General features: G+C 47.7%; 1 protein-coding gene across 4 annotated transcripts in view; it reads right to left on the reverse strand.

The window, feature by feature from the left end:
• zmp:0000001168 (signal-induced proliferation-associated protein 1) overlaps positions 1 to 13,658 on the reverse strand; it is a 42,572-nt gene that overhangs the window by 13,105 nt on the left and 15,809 nt on the right. For 2 of the 4 annotated variants that reach the window (XM_042094065.1, XM_042094068.1), the window contains exons 2-10: positions 7,864 to 9,537; positions 7,024 to 7,148; positions 5,913 to 6,101; positions 5,559 to 5,733; positions 4,911 to 5,014; positions 3,986 to 4,143; positions 3,050 to 3,665; positions 2,201 to 2,475; positions 146 to 589 (exon numbers count right to left, since the gene is read on the reverse strand). In XM_042094065.1, coding sequence (XP_041949999.1) covers positions 146 to 589; positions 2,201 to 2,475; positions 3,050 to 3,665; positions 3,986 to 4,143; positions 4,911 to 5,014; positions 5,559 to 5,733; positions 5,913 to 6,101; positions 7,024 to 7,148; positions 7,864 to 9,034 — 3,257 coding nt within the window. In that variant the 5' untranslated portion in view covers positions 9,035 to 9,537. Of the gene's footprint in view, positions 1 to 145; positions 590 to 2,200; positions 2,476 to 3,049; positions 3,666 to 3,985; positions 4,144 to 4,910; positions 5,015 to 5,558; positions 5,734 to 5,912; positions 6,102 to 7,023; positions 7,149 to 7,863; positions 9,538 to 10,597; positions 10,643 to 10,986; positions 11,371 to 13,658 lie in introns of those variants that run through there. The other 2 variants (XM_042094066.1, XM_042094067.1) reach the window with 2 other exon arrangements.

Consider the following 13,658-nt stretch of genomic DNA (forward strand, 5'->3'; position numbering starts at 1 on the left):
TGCCTATTTTCAAATCTTACACATAGCAGCTCACGCCTGAACACTGTAGCCCTGGGTGATATAAGAGAGAGGAGGGGGTGTGGGGTGGGGCTCTGCTGCTCTAGCATAGGGTGAGTGGGGTAGGGGAGGGGGGAAGCTGCCATACCCGTCAAGCAGGTCCTGGCCGGGTGGGTGTCTCTCCAGGGAGTAGCTGCGCGTCAGAGCGGAGGGGGTGATCTCTGGGGCCGGGGGTAGGGGCTGGTCCTGCAGGGAGGTGGCCCTCAGGAGGGGTAGGCTGGGTGGGGAGAGCAGGGACCCGGGGGCTCCCTCACCGCTGGTCAGGTCCATGCCTGTGGGGCCGGGCCGTGGGACCGCACCGCTGCTGCCGTCCGTCCCGTCCACTTGATCCGCTGGCTCGGCTTCCTTGCCCTCTCCTTGCACCCTCTCGCCCACCGTCTGCTCCTCTTCCTCCTCCTCCTCCTCCTCCTCCTCCTCCTCCTCCTCATCCTCATCCTCTCGCTCGTCCAGCACCCAGGCCTCACCTGACTGGCCCTCACCGGACTTGGCCTCGGCGTCCTGGATCGCCTTCTGGTACAACTCAGAGAAGCTCCTACGGTCATCAAACACACACACACACACACACACACAACAAACACACACACACACACACACACCAAATAAAAACACCCACATTAAGCCATTACTGTAAATCATATCACCTTTCTGTTCCTATTTCTAAAGAATTGCGTCTCTGCACAGGTTACCCATGAAAAGCTTTAGAGGATATAGAAAGAGGAACTGATTTTGTGTGGTTTTGACAATATAAACTGCGTTCACTACGCAAAAAACAGTTTGTCCTTTAAAATGCAGGAAGTGCCACTTGTCTGTCAAGAACCAGAAGTAACAGCGGTGACACAGTTTTCTAAATTCATCTTGCTGCTGGTTAAGAGCATTCCCCTGTTAATGAAATGGTTCTCTAAATATATTTTTGGCAATGACACATCGCTTTGCATTAGGGCCAGACTGCAAATATAATTCCATCTCTCAACATTTTTATCTGTGTGTTTTTTTAGTCCAATTTCTTTCTCTTTTTTTCAGTCCACACATTTCTTCGGGAGCGTTCGCTAGCAGAGCTCCAGGAGGATGGCATTTGCATTGGCACGGCGTCTATCTGCCCGACATCAAAAGGACGGAATGGAGGCAGGCGGCCGCCGCTACCTGCCGAAGCGTGATCATGGAGCCTCATTAGCAGAGCTGATTGGTGGCTAGCCAACTGGTGGAAATGAACTACCTGCTAACCCAACGCCGCCGTCGACGCTATAAACTGAGCTGAGCCTGTGACCTCTGCATGACCCCGTGCCTGACTCCTGACTCCATCTGTTTACTCTCTCACTCTGCCACCCACCCCTCCCCAGGTGTTACCCTCTCCCACCCACACCATTCAGCTGAGCTCTTCAGCTCCTCTCTCTTCCTCTCTCTCTCTCTTTCTCTCTCTCTCTCTCTCTCCACCTAGGCTCACCTTAATGCCTTTCTCCTCCTCATTGTATACAACAGCCGGAGATATGCTATCGCTGTTGTCAGGGGTCGCTTTGTTTATGGTCCCTTCCTTATCATTTGTCCCCAGACCACTCTGCTTATTTGTCTTTCTACACCATCAATCCATCCGCTAAATATAGCAACATCTCCAACCCCTCATTCATTCTCAGGGAATCTCTGCACCCTGACCTCTTGCATCATGGAGTGTCTGCATGAGGACCAATGACTCATTCATTACCACCACAAAATGTGTGTAGAATCTAGAAACCAGGCTTGCATTGGCAACACTGGCAATGCTAATGTCCTACAGAGGGCATGCATAAAAACAGCTATAGTTCCTCTAATGATAAAGACTTTCCACTGGGCTTAGAGCAAGGGAAATGTCTGTGCCTGTGCCAGTTTTGATACTGTTATATTGTATACAATGATCTATTTCCACATGTTAAATGCTCCATGCCTGCATTCCAGCAAAGTGCGTGCAAACATTAAGACCTGTTTCCAACCAACTACCAACAGCCAAACCTTTCTCTATTAAGCTCTTTCTATATCTTAACACATCTAACACAGCTGTAACGTCACCTGTACGCCTCCCCCCCACCCCAACACCCACACACACATACACACTCACTAACTCACACACACATGTAAACAGTAGCTACTCCCACACTGCTGCGAGGCCGCTCACCTGCGGGGCTTGCCGTTCTCGTCAGGTGGGATGACGGTAATGTGGATCTTGTGCGCGGTGCGCAGCAGGCGGCTGCGCTCCTCTGGGCCCAGGTGCACAAGGGGCTGTCCGCACAAGCGCACCACGCGCGCGCCCCGCTGCAGTCCGCCGCTCTCGGCGTAGCCGAAGGGCTGCAGCTCCGTCACGAAGCCCTCCTCCGTCATCAGGAAGCCCGGCTGGCCCACGCCGTCACGCAGTGGGATCACCTCCCGCGCCTCACAGCCCCGGGTCACCAGCTGGGGTGTGAGGAGAGCAGTGAGCTCAGCAAGCATTACAGGGACGTGGTGGAGACTATTCACATGCTTAGCAAATTACAGTGATGCCTCTGTGTGTGTGTGTGTGTGTGTGTGTGTGTGTGATGGGAGTGTTTTTATAAAAAAACTAATTTAACAAATATAAACAAAGATAAACATGGTGGTTAGGCAAAAACACTGTGAATGTGCTATGGTTATTCATGCTTATACTGTATATGTGTCTGTGTGAGTGTGTGTTGACAGGAGTGTTTCTATACTGAAAACAACTAATTTAAACGCACAGCTAGACATGGCTTTAAGACACAAAGACTATGGACCCTAATTTAACTGCTGGGCGAAGTGAAAAGTCTGAGATCTAACTAAAGCGTAATATCTATTTGCTAATTTAACACCATGACAAAAGATCCTAAGCACAAACAGCAGTGGGTCAGGTAAACATGGTGGGTCACGCCACTTGATACAGTTAGTTTATGCACGAGAACTTTGCTCATAGACTGACTTTGGACTTTGACCGGCAATGACCTTAAATTAGGGGTCATTGAGAGTGTGTACTCACCTCCAGTCGCTGCACGATCTCTTTGATGTCCTCCACCTGGCTCTCCGGGACGCTTATCGACACCGACTCGCCCCTCTCGTAGAAGATGTCGAGTGAGGGGCCGCTCTTGGCCCCACTCTCTGTCACCGCCTTCCAGCCAATGACATCGCGGCAGCAGCTATTAAAGACCACGCGACGCGAGCAGCGCTCGATCAGCACCACCGACTCGGCCGAGACGCCAAGCAGGCACGGGAGCCGCGGACAGTCCAGCTCTCCGATGACCCCACCAGCCTGCCCGGCTGTCACTGCCCACACCAGGGCCCCCGCGCTGTGGAGCTCCGCGCCTTTCGCCCCCTTGCTCTTGTCCTTGCGTTTGCCGCCCAGCGACAGCAGCGGGAACTTGGTGGAGGAGTCAATGGGCGTGGTTGTGACGTAGTTCTCCGCCAGGTCCTTCAGGTACTCCTGGCGCGTGCGCGTGGCCATGGAGCGGAACTTCTCCGATTTCTCGGCGCCGTTCTCCGCGTTCACCACCTTGGCCAGCAGGAAGTTGCGGAAGGCTGGTGAGCGCGGGAAGCGAGCACCCTTGGGAAACAGCGGACCGAACAGTGGGATGTCCTTGGAGCGCGTCACAGCGACCCTGAGAAAAAAAATACAGAAAGGAAGAGTGAGAGAGAGAGAGAGACAGTGGGAGTGAGAAAGCGAGAGAAAGAGTGTGTGTGTGTGTGTGTGTGAGAGAGAGAGAGAGAGAAAAAAGACAGAGAGCGAGAGAGAGACAGAGAGAGAGAGAGAAGGGTTTAACAATGTACAAAATAGAACAGAAATATACCAGAGCTTCAAATTATAAATATTTTAACACTTTGTTGGCCCATACTGGGGCAGCAGTTTGAAAGAAACAGCCTTGAATTTCATAATGTATAATCACAGGGACACCAATCATGGCAGCTTTCTTGTTTTTACCTGTAATAGGTGTTTTCTGTGCAGGGCTCGTGGACCTGGATGATGATGAAGACGTGCTGGAAGTGTGACCGGATGGCTTTGGGAGTGAAAGGCAAGGCTCCAGGCTCCTGGAAGACTATGGTCACAATGTCGTTGCCAATGTGCCTCTTCCTCAGCAACTGACACAGAGAAGCCGAAAGACAAAAAGAGGAAGACAGACAGAGACACAGGGAGACGAAGGGAGGGAGGGAGAGAGAGAGAGAGAGAGAGAGAGAGAGAAAGAGAGAGAGTGAGTGGTAAACACCAACACAGGAAACACAGTTAAGCGTGCAGTAATTCAATCCACTGCTGATTATGGACTTTGCGTGTCTAACTGTGTGCCGTGCGTCATATTTCAGACTGGGCGACTAGGCGACTGCCCTGAGGAGCAGGTCGCTTCCAGTAAGCCGGGGCTCTACTGGCGCAGCATGCCCATCAGGCAAAGGGGCGCAGCGAAGGCAACGTGCCATACACTCGGACAGCCTTTAATAGATTTTACTTTCCCCTTGGTCGGCAGCCAAAGAGGCATTTACCCGAGTGCCACCATTGAAGTTTAAGTCTCCCCTGGCAAGTGCGGTTTAACAGCGCAGCCTTCACAATCAATGCACAATGACAGGATTTTACTTTGCTGTCCTTAAAAGAGGGAGAGAGAGATCCTTATCATGCACAGCACAGGCCTCCCCTGGATTATTTAAAGTCATATGCCCCTCTGCTTATCAGATTTGTGTATTGTTAAAAACCTTGTGTTTTTGGGTACGCTGTGCATTGTTGTGTAATTTCATTTAGTAGCTTGCATAGAACAATATTGTTTACACTTGCCACTCCCAGGCACACTTTGTTTTGGGTAGCAACATCCCTTTAATTACAGGTGGTGTTTTTTTATATACAACTGGCTGAGGTTAATTACCTGCTGCGTGTTGTTGGGTGTGTAGGGAAGCATGGTGGAGACATGGAACATGATCTCATAGTCCTGGTAGCGCGTGTAGAGTGAGTGGGTTCCCGTGGAGTCGGCTGGGGGGGGAAGACAAACCAAATCACACACACACACAGAGCAGGTTGACCTGACACACTAAACACTACACAGGCGGACTGTAGAGCTAGGAAGCATAACACCTTTTTAGTGGAGGCCTCTTGAGTTTACATCTTGTTTATTTCTTTTTCAACTGTGTCAATCATTTGAATTCCCAATGCCACACTCATTTCAGTATTTAGAATATGCCTGGATGGGTTAACATCTTTTCAAATATCTGAAGTCAAATTTGCTGCTTTGCTTAAAAATGAAGTGCACTTCTAACATTCACTGACAGGCTTATGCGAGGTGCACCACCATTTATCATTTTTAGAAACAATGAGCACTATTCCTGGCGCTCTATTTTATGTACAAAACACTGTTTTTTTAAAATACAGAACAGGATGACTCTGCACTTGGCTGTCATCAAGCCTTTGACTGTCACTGCCTTAACGCATGAGAGTGAATGTCAACATCCATCTTGAGTGTAAGTATGACACAGTTCAACCAGTTTTAGCATTACACAGTGATCACCCTGCAACTTACTCTTGGTGTCCAGTTGGGCCCGATACTTCTCCCAGCCCTTCAGTCGAACTCGATCTCCCAGCAGGTCCAGGAACTCCTCGAAGGCCGGCCCTGCACTTTCGTTGTTGTACATATCCTCCTCCGAGCTTTGTCCTGCTTTGCAATACATTATCCCCACCTTTCTCTGGAAATTTAACTACACAAGGATATAGAAATATGACGTTATGTTATAGTATAGTAGTATAGTATGTTATAGTTAGTTATATAGTTTAAAGCTATATGATATGATTGTATTATAGTTATTGATTTTTCTACTGGGTATGTTATGGTAAAGGTCAATAAACAATGTCAGAGGTTAGCGGATGGGGAACTCACGCCCTGCTCATCGAGTTTCAGCAGCGTGTCTCGGACTTTGGGCGACGTGGAGGCCAGCCGCAGGCAGTGCAGGTTGAGCTCGGGGATAATGAACTCCAGCAGCCTCTTGGGTGAAAGGCCGCGAGGAGTTGTGTGCCGTGCCGATGAGGGAACAGACTCCTCCAGGATTGAGCCGCGCAATGTCTTCAGCTGGACAGAAAAGGTGCAGCGGCGCGCGAGTTAGCATGAGAGATAGGTCTAGTGCTATTCACGTGACTTAATGTAATGTGTTACGAAAATAATACCAAATTCAGAATTGTCTTCATAAGTATTGAGGTAGGCCCACAATATCCTCAGCGTAGGCTATTGCTCTGGAGTCATTTATCTTTTTATCTTAGCCAGAATAATTTTGTGTGGAATATGGTTTTAGGCTACTCATAGAGGTATTAGTAGGTCTAGGCCAGTGTTTTTCAACCTTTTTTGTGCCACGGCACACTTTTGACACTTACAATGTCCCACGGCACACTAACATCCTGTGTGAAGAAAAAATAAACATACCATAGCCTAAAATTTCAAATAATACACAGATATGGCCTTATTATGGCTTCTATGCAAGACCTGCTCAATAAAACAAGTGCCCTCTGTTTCATTTGTAGGTGACTATATCTAATTTAATTGTTGTTATGAACTGGATATGTGATGATTCTGTGAATACTGGATATGGGGCCCCCATTGTACAATGCCTGCATACCACAAATAGTGCAATCATACAATCAATGAGAGCATGTGGTTATAAATTCTTTGATGCAACAGTTGCTTTTCTGGACCAGTGAGTGACATTTGGGTAATTTTCTGCGGCACACCTGATGATCTCTCACGGCACACTAGTGTGCCCCGGCACAGTGGTTGAAAAACACTGGTCTAGGCTACAGTTTGAATCCAGCAAGTGCAAATATAGCCCGCTGTTGGTGGTGTGGAAGACATCTTTGGCTGGATTCGTTATAGGATTGCAGAAGTGAGTAGCCTTGATACCTTACGTGAAAAGAGTCAGTTGAAAGAGAGAGCATTTGGTGTAAATAATGTCAGACTTATACAATGTGTCTTGTGCAGTAGTTTTCTATTTTCATTTCACCTCAGTGGTGCGAAAGATGATCCTGTAGTTATACTGGGCTCCACTGGAACCCTCCTTCTCTTCCCGTCTGAAGCTGATGGCCACTGGGCCAAGCCGATCATCCACGCCAAAGAAGTTCTGGTGATCTTGTGTCAGAAGGCAGAGAGTTAGACCTTTTTATAATGGTATGGATGTAAACACAGCAGACAGCTGGGAGCTAACAGTTGAAAAACAATTACGGTGTTGGCAAAAGATCAAGAATGGAAGGAAATCTAGAAAAAAATGTATGTGTGGAATATTTGTGTCTTCTCTTGATGAAAAACAATTGAAGTCTTTGTTTTTTTAGGCTCCAGAACATTGAACAGACACACCACACACACACACACACACACACACACACACACACACCACACAAAAATATATGCAGCTGAAAACAGCCTCTGTCCCAGTTTCACATCCTCAGGTTCTGACTTGACTGTAGCTGACAATATACCAAAGCCCCTCCATGACACGCCACAGATGCAGCAGACCAGACCTCATGTGCAACAAAGGCTGTCTGTCACATACCAGTCAAGGCTGTGGGAAGTGACTGAAGCAACGACTGAAGTTGCAAACCCACAGGCATAAGTTATCACACATACACACTCACTCACACACTCACACGCACACAAACACCTACATTCACCCAGGAGGGTAAATCTAACTGCTCTGCTAAACCTCATTTTGAGTCATGAAACCAAATTCTCACATAGTCACACATGCGCAGAAAACACACAAACACACACACCCATGACGGGAGCACGCACACAGGCACACACACACAAACACACACACACACACACTCGTGTACACAACTATCACCTTTCATGTAGAAGTACTTGTGGTAGTAGCGTGCTCCCAGATCGGCGTGCTCGATAAAGTAGTTGCTCTTGACCTGCTGCTGCACATGGCTCTCGCGCGGCTCCTCCAGCACGGACACAGCGTCGTTGGGGCTCAGCAGGCTCCGCCACGGGCCCCAGCGGCCCCTCGTCCTGCCAAGCCCCACCTGCTCCTCACCGCCCACCTCGTTGCGGAAGTGCGGGCAGCTGAGCAGCAGCTCGTTGTCGTTGCCGTCACCCTCGTCCATCAGCAGGCCCAACAGATCGGCGTCCTCGCTGCTGTTGCTGCCCATCGTCCCGCACCCGCCACTGTTTCCAGTTCCGCTGCCTTGCGAGGGCGACGCTGGGGCTGGCTGGCTGAGAGGCCGCAGCTGCGATGCAGCTGATGCGCCCGAGGTGATGTTCTTCTTGCGGCCGATGCTGTCGCGGTTGGAGGCCACCTCGGACATGTCGAAGAGGATGCTCTGGACGTCGTAGTGGGCGAAGTTCCGCACCCATGAGCCACCGGCCATGTTGTCGCACACCCCGGGCGGGGGCAGGAGGGACGCGTGGCTGGGCTTGGGACGCTTATTCAGCCCGTCTGGCTTTGGGGGCTTGGCCGGTTTAGGGGGCTCCCCGCAAGCTGCAGTGGACAAGCTTGCGCCGTCGGTTTCTGTCGGTACAGGCTGCAAGCCCAGCAGCAGCAGCGGGTCCTTGAAGCGTTCGGCACTTGGGCTGAGGGGTCCGTGCTCGTCCCCGTGGAGCCCCTGCATTTGGAGCCCCCGCATCTGCCTCTCCAATGATGACAGGCTGCCGTACTCGCGGTGGAGCACCACCGACGAGTCGCCCGATGCTCCCGAGCCAGCTTTCTCACCCCCGGCCGCTCGTGCCGCTTTCCCGCACGACTTCCCGGCTGAGTCCAGGTCCCCCAGCGTCACGTCGCTGTTGCTGCGCTGCATGATGTGGCTGCGGCAGGTTGAACGCAGGTTGAGCGCACGGCTCGGTGTCACGCCCTCGCCTTCCGTGCCCTCACCGTCCCGCCGAGGAGGCCACTCGGCCACCACCCGCGTCCGGATCCCGCTGCTGTCGCGCTTCGGATCGAAGGTGACAGTGGCCAGCGGTGGCCGCGGGCTCTGCCGGCGGAGCTTGCGGATGAAGAGGTCGTCTGACTGCATGGCGGCCAGTCCGAGGATATTGAAAGGCCTCAGTTTTAGAACCTTTGTGTGGTCACTACTACAGTATAAATCTCAGCTTGGTCTCTCTGCTCTGCGAGTTTGCACTGGAGCTGACGATCAAATGCTGCACACGGACACGCGTCTCTCATGTGCCATGTAGCAGTGGCTGTGTGACTGTCCTTTGGGACCCTCAGATTGTTCAAAGTAACAGCAGTCCCCTCTCAAGGTGACCTTTAGATAATGCTGTCTTCTGTTTTTCGGCTCAGAGCTCTGCTCATTGTGAAGTCTGAGTCTCCATTCGTGAGCATAGATCCGCTCTGGTCTCTGGGGGAGGTAACTGTGTGGTGTTCCTGGAGAAACCACACATGAGGAACCGAGGAAAAGCAGAAGTGACCGGTTCTAGAGGTTGATGCAGCGTGCTGGGAGGTGAGGATCCCTCTGTGTCAGCTTCTCCATGGGCTCTCAGGAGTTTCAGGTGTGCTTTGGTGCGTGTCAATGACTGCCTGTGAAACAAAGAAAATAGTTTTAGTCTCTCAAGTTATCGCACTAAAAACACAGACACTGACAGTTAGTCAGAAGAGTAGACATTATTTTCTCTCAGTGTGATCTCAATATGATTGTACGGTAAATTTCATATTAAGTAAAACATTACTCATTTCCTCAATTTGGAAACATTGTCCCAAAATGTTATAAGTAGTCATTTAAATCACATTATTAAAGATATACAACCCCTAAACATTTACAGAATTTTGTTAAATGAAGAGGTGAAGCAGCACAGTTTTAAACATTCCCTGTCCCAACTTTTTTTGAAACATGACATGAAATTCAAAATGATCATATATTTTCCATGAAATAGTCAAATTTGTATTTTTCAACATTTGACATGTTGTCTGTGTCCTTTTGGTAACTTAATATGAGTTCACAAGATTTGCATATTATTACACTCTGTTTTTCTCATTTCACATTCTGTTTTTACATTCTCATTTTACACAACGGCCCAACTTTGTCTGATTTGGGGTTGCATATGTTTGAGGTAGGTTCCCAAGAGTTTTGCTAGTTAGCTCTGTTCTTATGGGTGGAAGAGAGAACATTTGTATGAAATGTGTTTGTTTATGATGATGTTTGTTGCAATATCCATAGAAACATAAACCCTTTTGAAAATCTACATCTAATCACTCAGCAGCACCTGTACTATTTACAGACGAGACAACAATTTCAAAACTCTACCTTCAGCGTCTACCTACAAGGCAAACAAGGCGGTCTGACGCTAAAACCATTGTTCCACATCACTTTTATATCTCACTCTCCTGTGCACTATTATTTTTCCCTTCCAAAAATAGCCTGCATACAGCCGGTGTAGGGCACACCACATCCACCCCACAGACTGTCACAATAGCCTGCTTCACACGGGGGAGGGGGCCCCTTCCTGTATACCGAAGCGGCCTCGGAGTAAAATAGTAATAAAGTAACAATGCTGTCTTAGCCTGCCAACAAAGTAACACTGGAGAGAAAGAAAGAAAGACACAGACAGACACACGCAGGTAAAGATAAAGAAAGAGTTACCAGCAGCTGAAGGGAAACAAGACCACTCTGAAGGCTTTCCAAATCGTACCTCACAGAGTGGAATGTCTATCTATTGGCTCCCTCACACCTACCAACGTGCTTGATGTCCACCTACACTGCGTGCGAGCCGCTTAGAGAATGTACAGGAGTCACAGATGAAGATGACATCGGCCCTGAGGCTGACATCGGCCCTGTTGCCGCCTCATCAGTGAGTTAGGCCCTTAAAGGGCCAGCGTGAAAATTCAGCTCACTCTGCCATGATGCAATGTATGTTTGCTCTCTCTCTCTCTCTAAAGGCATTGCAAGACTTTGCGAAGCAAAACTTGACAATACATCAACTGCGTCATATTTGTGTGACAGAAGCTTGATAGGAAGGCTTCCTTGCTTACCGATACACCTGACATGTCATCAGCTGCCTGTTCTTTCCCCTAACAGGCAGACACGCGGATACGGGCACACCTACTCCAGCGAAAAAGAAGCAGCTCTCGTGAAGTTCTGTCAATTCCTCTCCTCTAGCTGCCCTTACTGTGGGGCTGCATTGACGTCAGCTATGCAAAGACGGAAAGCCATTTGCAGTCAGCACAGAGGTGAGAGGATGAGCTCGTCTCTCAGTTTGAGGCAGTTTCCTGTCCCTCTCTCTGTCTCTCTCTCTCTTTCTTTCTCTCTCTCTCACACACACACACACACACACACACGCAACCCCTGTTGAGATGATTTGCTGCCTCCAGAGCAGGTGCAGTGTGTTGCAGTGTGCGGCTGAATCCAGTACTGAATGCAGACTGCTGCTGCAGAGATATACTCGCTTGCTCGCCCGAGAGGGAAGAGGAGGAAACTATGGTTTTGCAACAATCATCCTCCCCCTCTCTCACACACATACACATACACATGAACACACAAGTGAACACACTCAACATATACGATCATGCATATTGCACAAATACCATGCCCCATGGGTTGAGAATAATAATAACAAGCTGTATTCAAGTATGCTTGTATTCTTCTCATCTTGAAACCATTTAAATATCTGTATGTGTATGTATGTATGTATGTACGTATGTATGTATCTATCTATTTATATATATCTATATCTATAGATTTATCTATCTCTCTCCCTCTCTCTCTCTCTATATATATATATATATACACACACACCACACATATATTAAAATATGTGTGTGTGTGTGTGTGTGTGTGTGTATCTAAAATAAGCTTACAGACAATAGCTTAACTCTGGCAAATGTTGTCAGTGTGTGAATGTGTTTACTGCAGACAAACCAAACATACCCATCTCCCCTCCCACCACTACCCATTTATTTGACCAAACAGAAACACATAGCTACAGAGCCGTTAAGTGTTCCAAGCGCTTCAGTCATCCAAACTCTCTCCTAGTAATGACGTAAATGCAGATGCTGACTGAGGTTTTTTCTTATCTGCTGGAACACCTGGAGTTACATTTTAAAACCCTGTGCTAAACAGGTAGGCCTACTTGCTGCCCAAAATAACACATTTTGTTTGCAAAATACACTGGCCCTTACAGAGAATTATGTAAACGCTTACGCTTGCAAACACCTCTGTTATACAGCACACAAACAGATCAATTGAGTAAATTCTTTAGAAACCAGCCAAAGTTTTCATGGTCACTAATGTTATCATGAAAGTAAACATCTGTCACCATGTATGTGTGTCTTTGTCTAATATCTGTGTTCACCATTTTGAAAGAGTGTGTGAAAATGTGAAAAATGTGTCAAACCAATGTCAAAATGTTAACAGATTTGTGGGAGAGGACTTTGTGGTGCATTAAGGTGAAGACGATTATGAGCAGCAAAGTTTCCGTCAGCAGCTGAGAGAAAAAAAGTGCAGCCTAATTATCTGTCACTTTTAATAGTACAAACTCCCTTATTATTTGCTACATCAGTTCGAATTTAATTGGATCGCTCAGAACCCGAAGTATATGCAGTAGTGCCTTGGGAGAGATTGAAGCAAAGTGTTTCTGTCAATGATGGATTGTGTTCTGAGTAGTGTGTTTACTGTAATCAGCTAACTGAACTCACATTAATGAGTGTTCGCTGCGCGGCGGTCATAATAATTTTACCCTTTTAAAAACAATATCGGGGTTTGGTCGGTAAGTAGCTCAGACTGGGATCACATTCAAGGAGTTTCCCATGTTTGTTTATAATTCTTTTCACCTGCTTGGAGGTTGTGCAATACTCGTACGCAAAGGTCACTCTACTCTCTGATTTTATAGGAATAGGATTCAATAAGTCATTCCTATTCTTTTGGCTGGCCTTTTCAATTGCCTGCATGGTTAATAACTGTATGGTCATATCCTCTTTCTGTGAATCACAGTATACCTTTGGACGAAGGCAAAGCTCTAAATGTGGTGTTGTTATCCTGACATGCCTGAAAGGGGATGAAAAGGTTTCCTCACTTTTGTTTGTTTTTCGTTTATAATGATGAATAAGGTCAAATGTGCAATGACTCAAATGTAGAAGTGCTTGAATCAGTCGACTTCCTTATCCTGGCACAAAGCAGTTGGCCCCTACAGTACATGCTGCTTTACAAAATCCTGTTACATTTCACTAATACATTAATGCAGTGGCTAGTTATATGTTGAGGGAAGTGAGTATTGCTGTAACTAACTATTAAGGATGTCCTTGAACTGAAAACTGTCTAACAGAAAGTAATGACCTGAACAAAGACTAAAGTTGTCTGATATGTGAGTGTGGCATTCTGTTTTCACTATGTGTCTGTGTACCACCGGCATATTTGCAGTGATGAGCCTTTTGTCACCAGGAAATCAGGCTGTTTGGACTCTCCTATGGCAAGGGCAGGGTGCTGTATAATGCGTTTGCCACACTATTTTTGCTGCCAACCACAGATTTAGGCTATTTCTTTAAATAACATTATAATGTGTGATAAATATTGAATGAATCCCAAGAAGCCCGATATTTTCCCCATCATCTCTGGTATTAAATATTCATTCATGCCGCTTAACACTGGTAGAGCCTCCAGTTTAGTTCACCTTCAGTTTTTCATGCCACATTAAAGACTGTGGATGAGC

Source organism: Alosa sapidissima, chromosome 5, assembly GCF_018492685.1.
Source record: "Alosa sapidissima isolate fAloSap1 chromosome 5, fAloSap1.pri, whole genome shotgun sequence".
NCBI lineage: Eukaryota > Metazoa > Chordata > Actinopteri > Clupeiformes > Clupeidae > Alosa > Alosa sapidissima.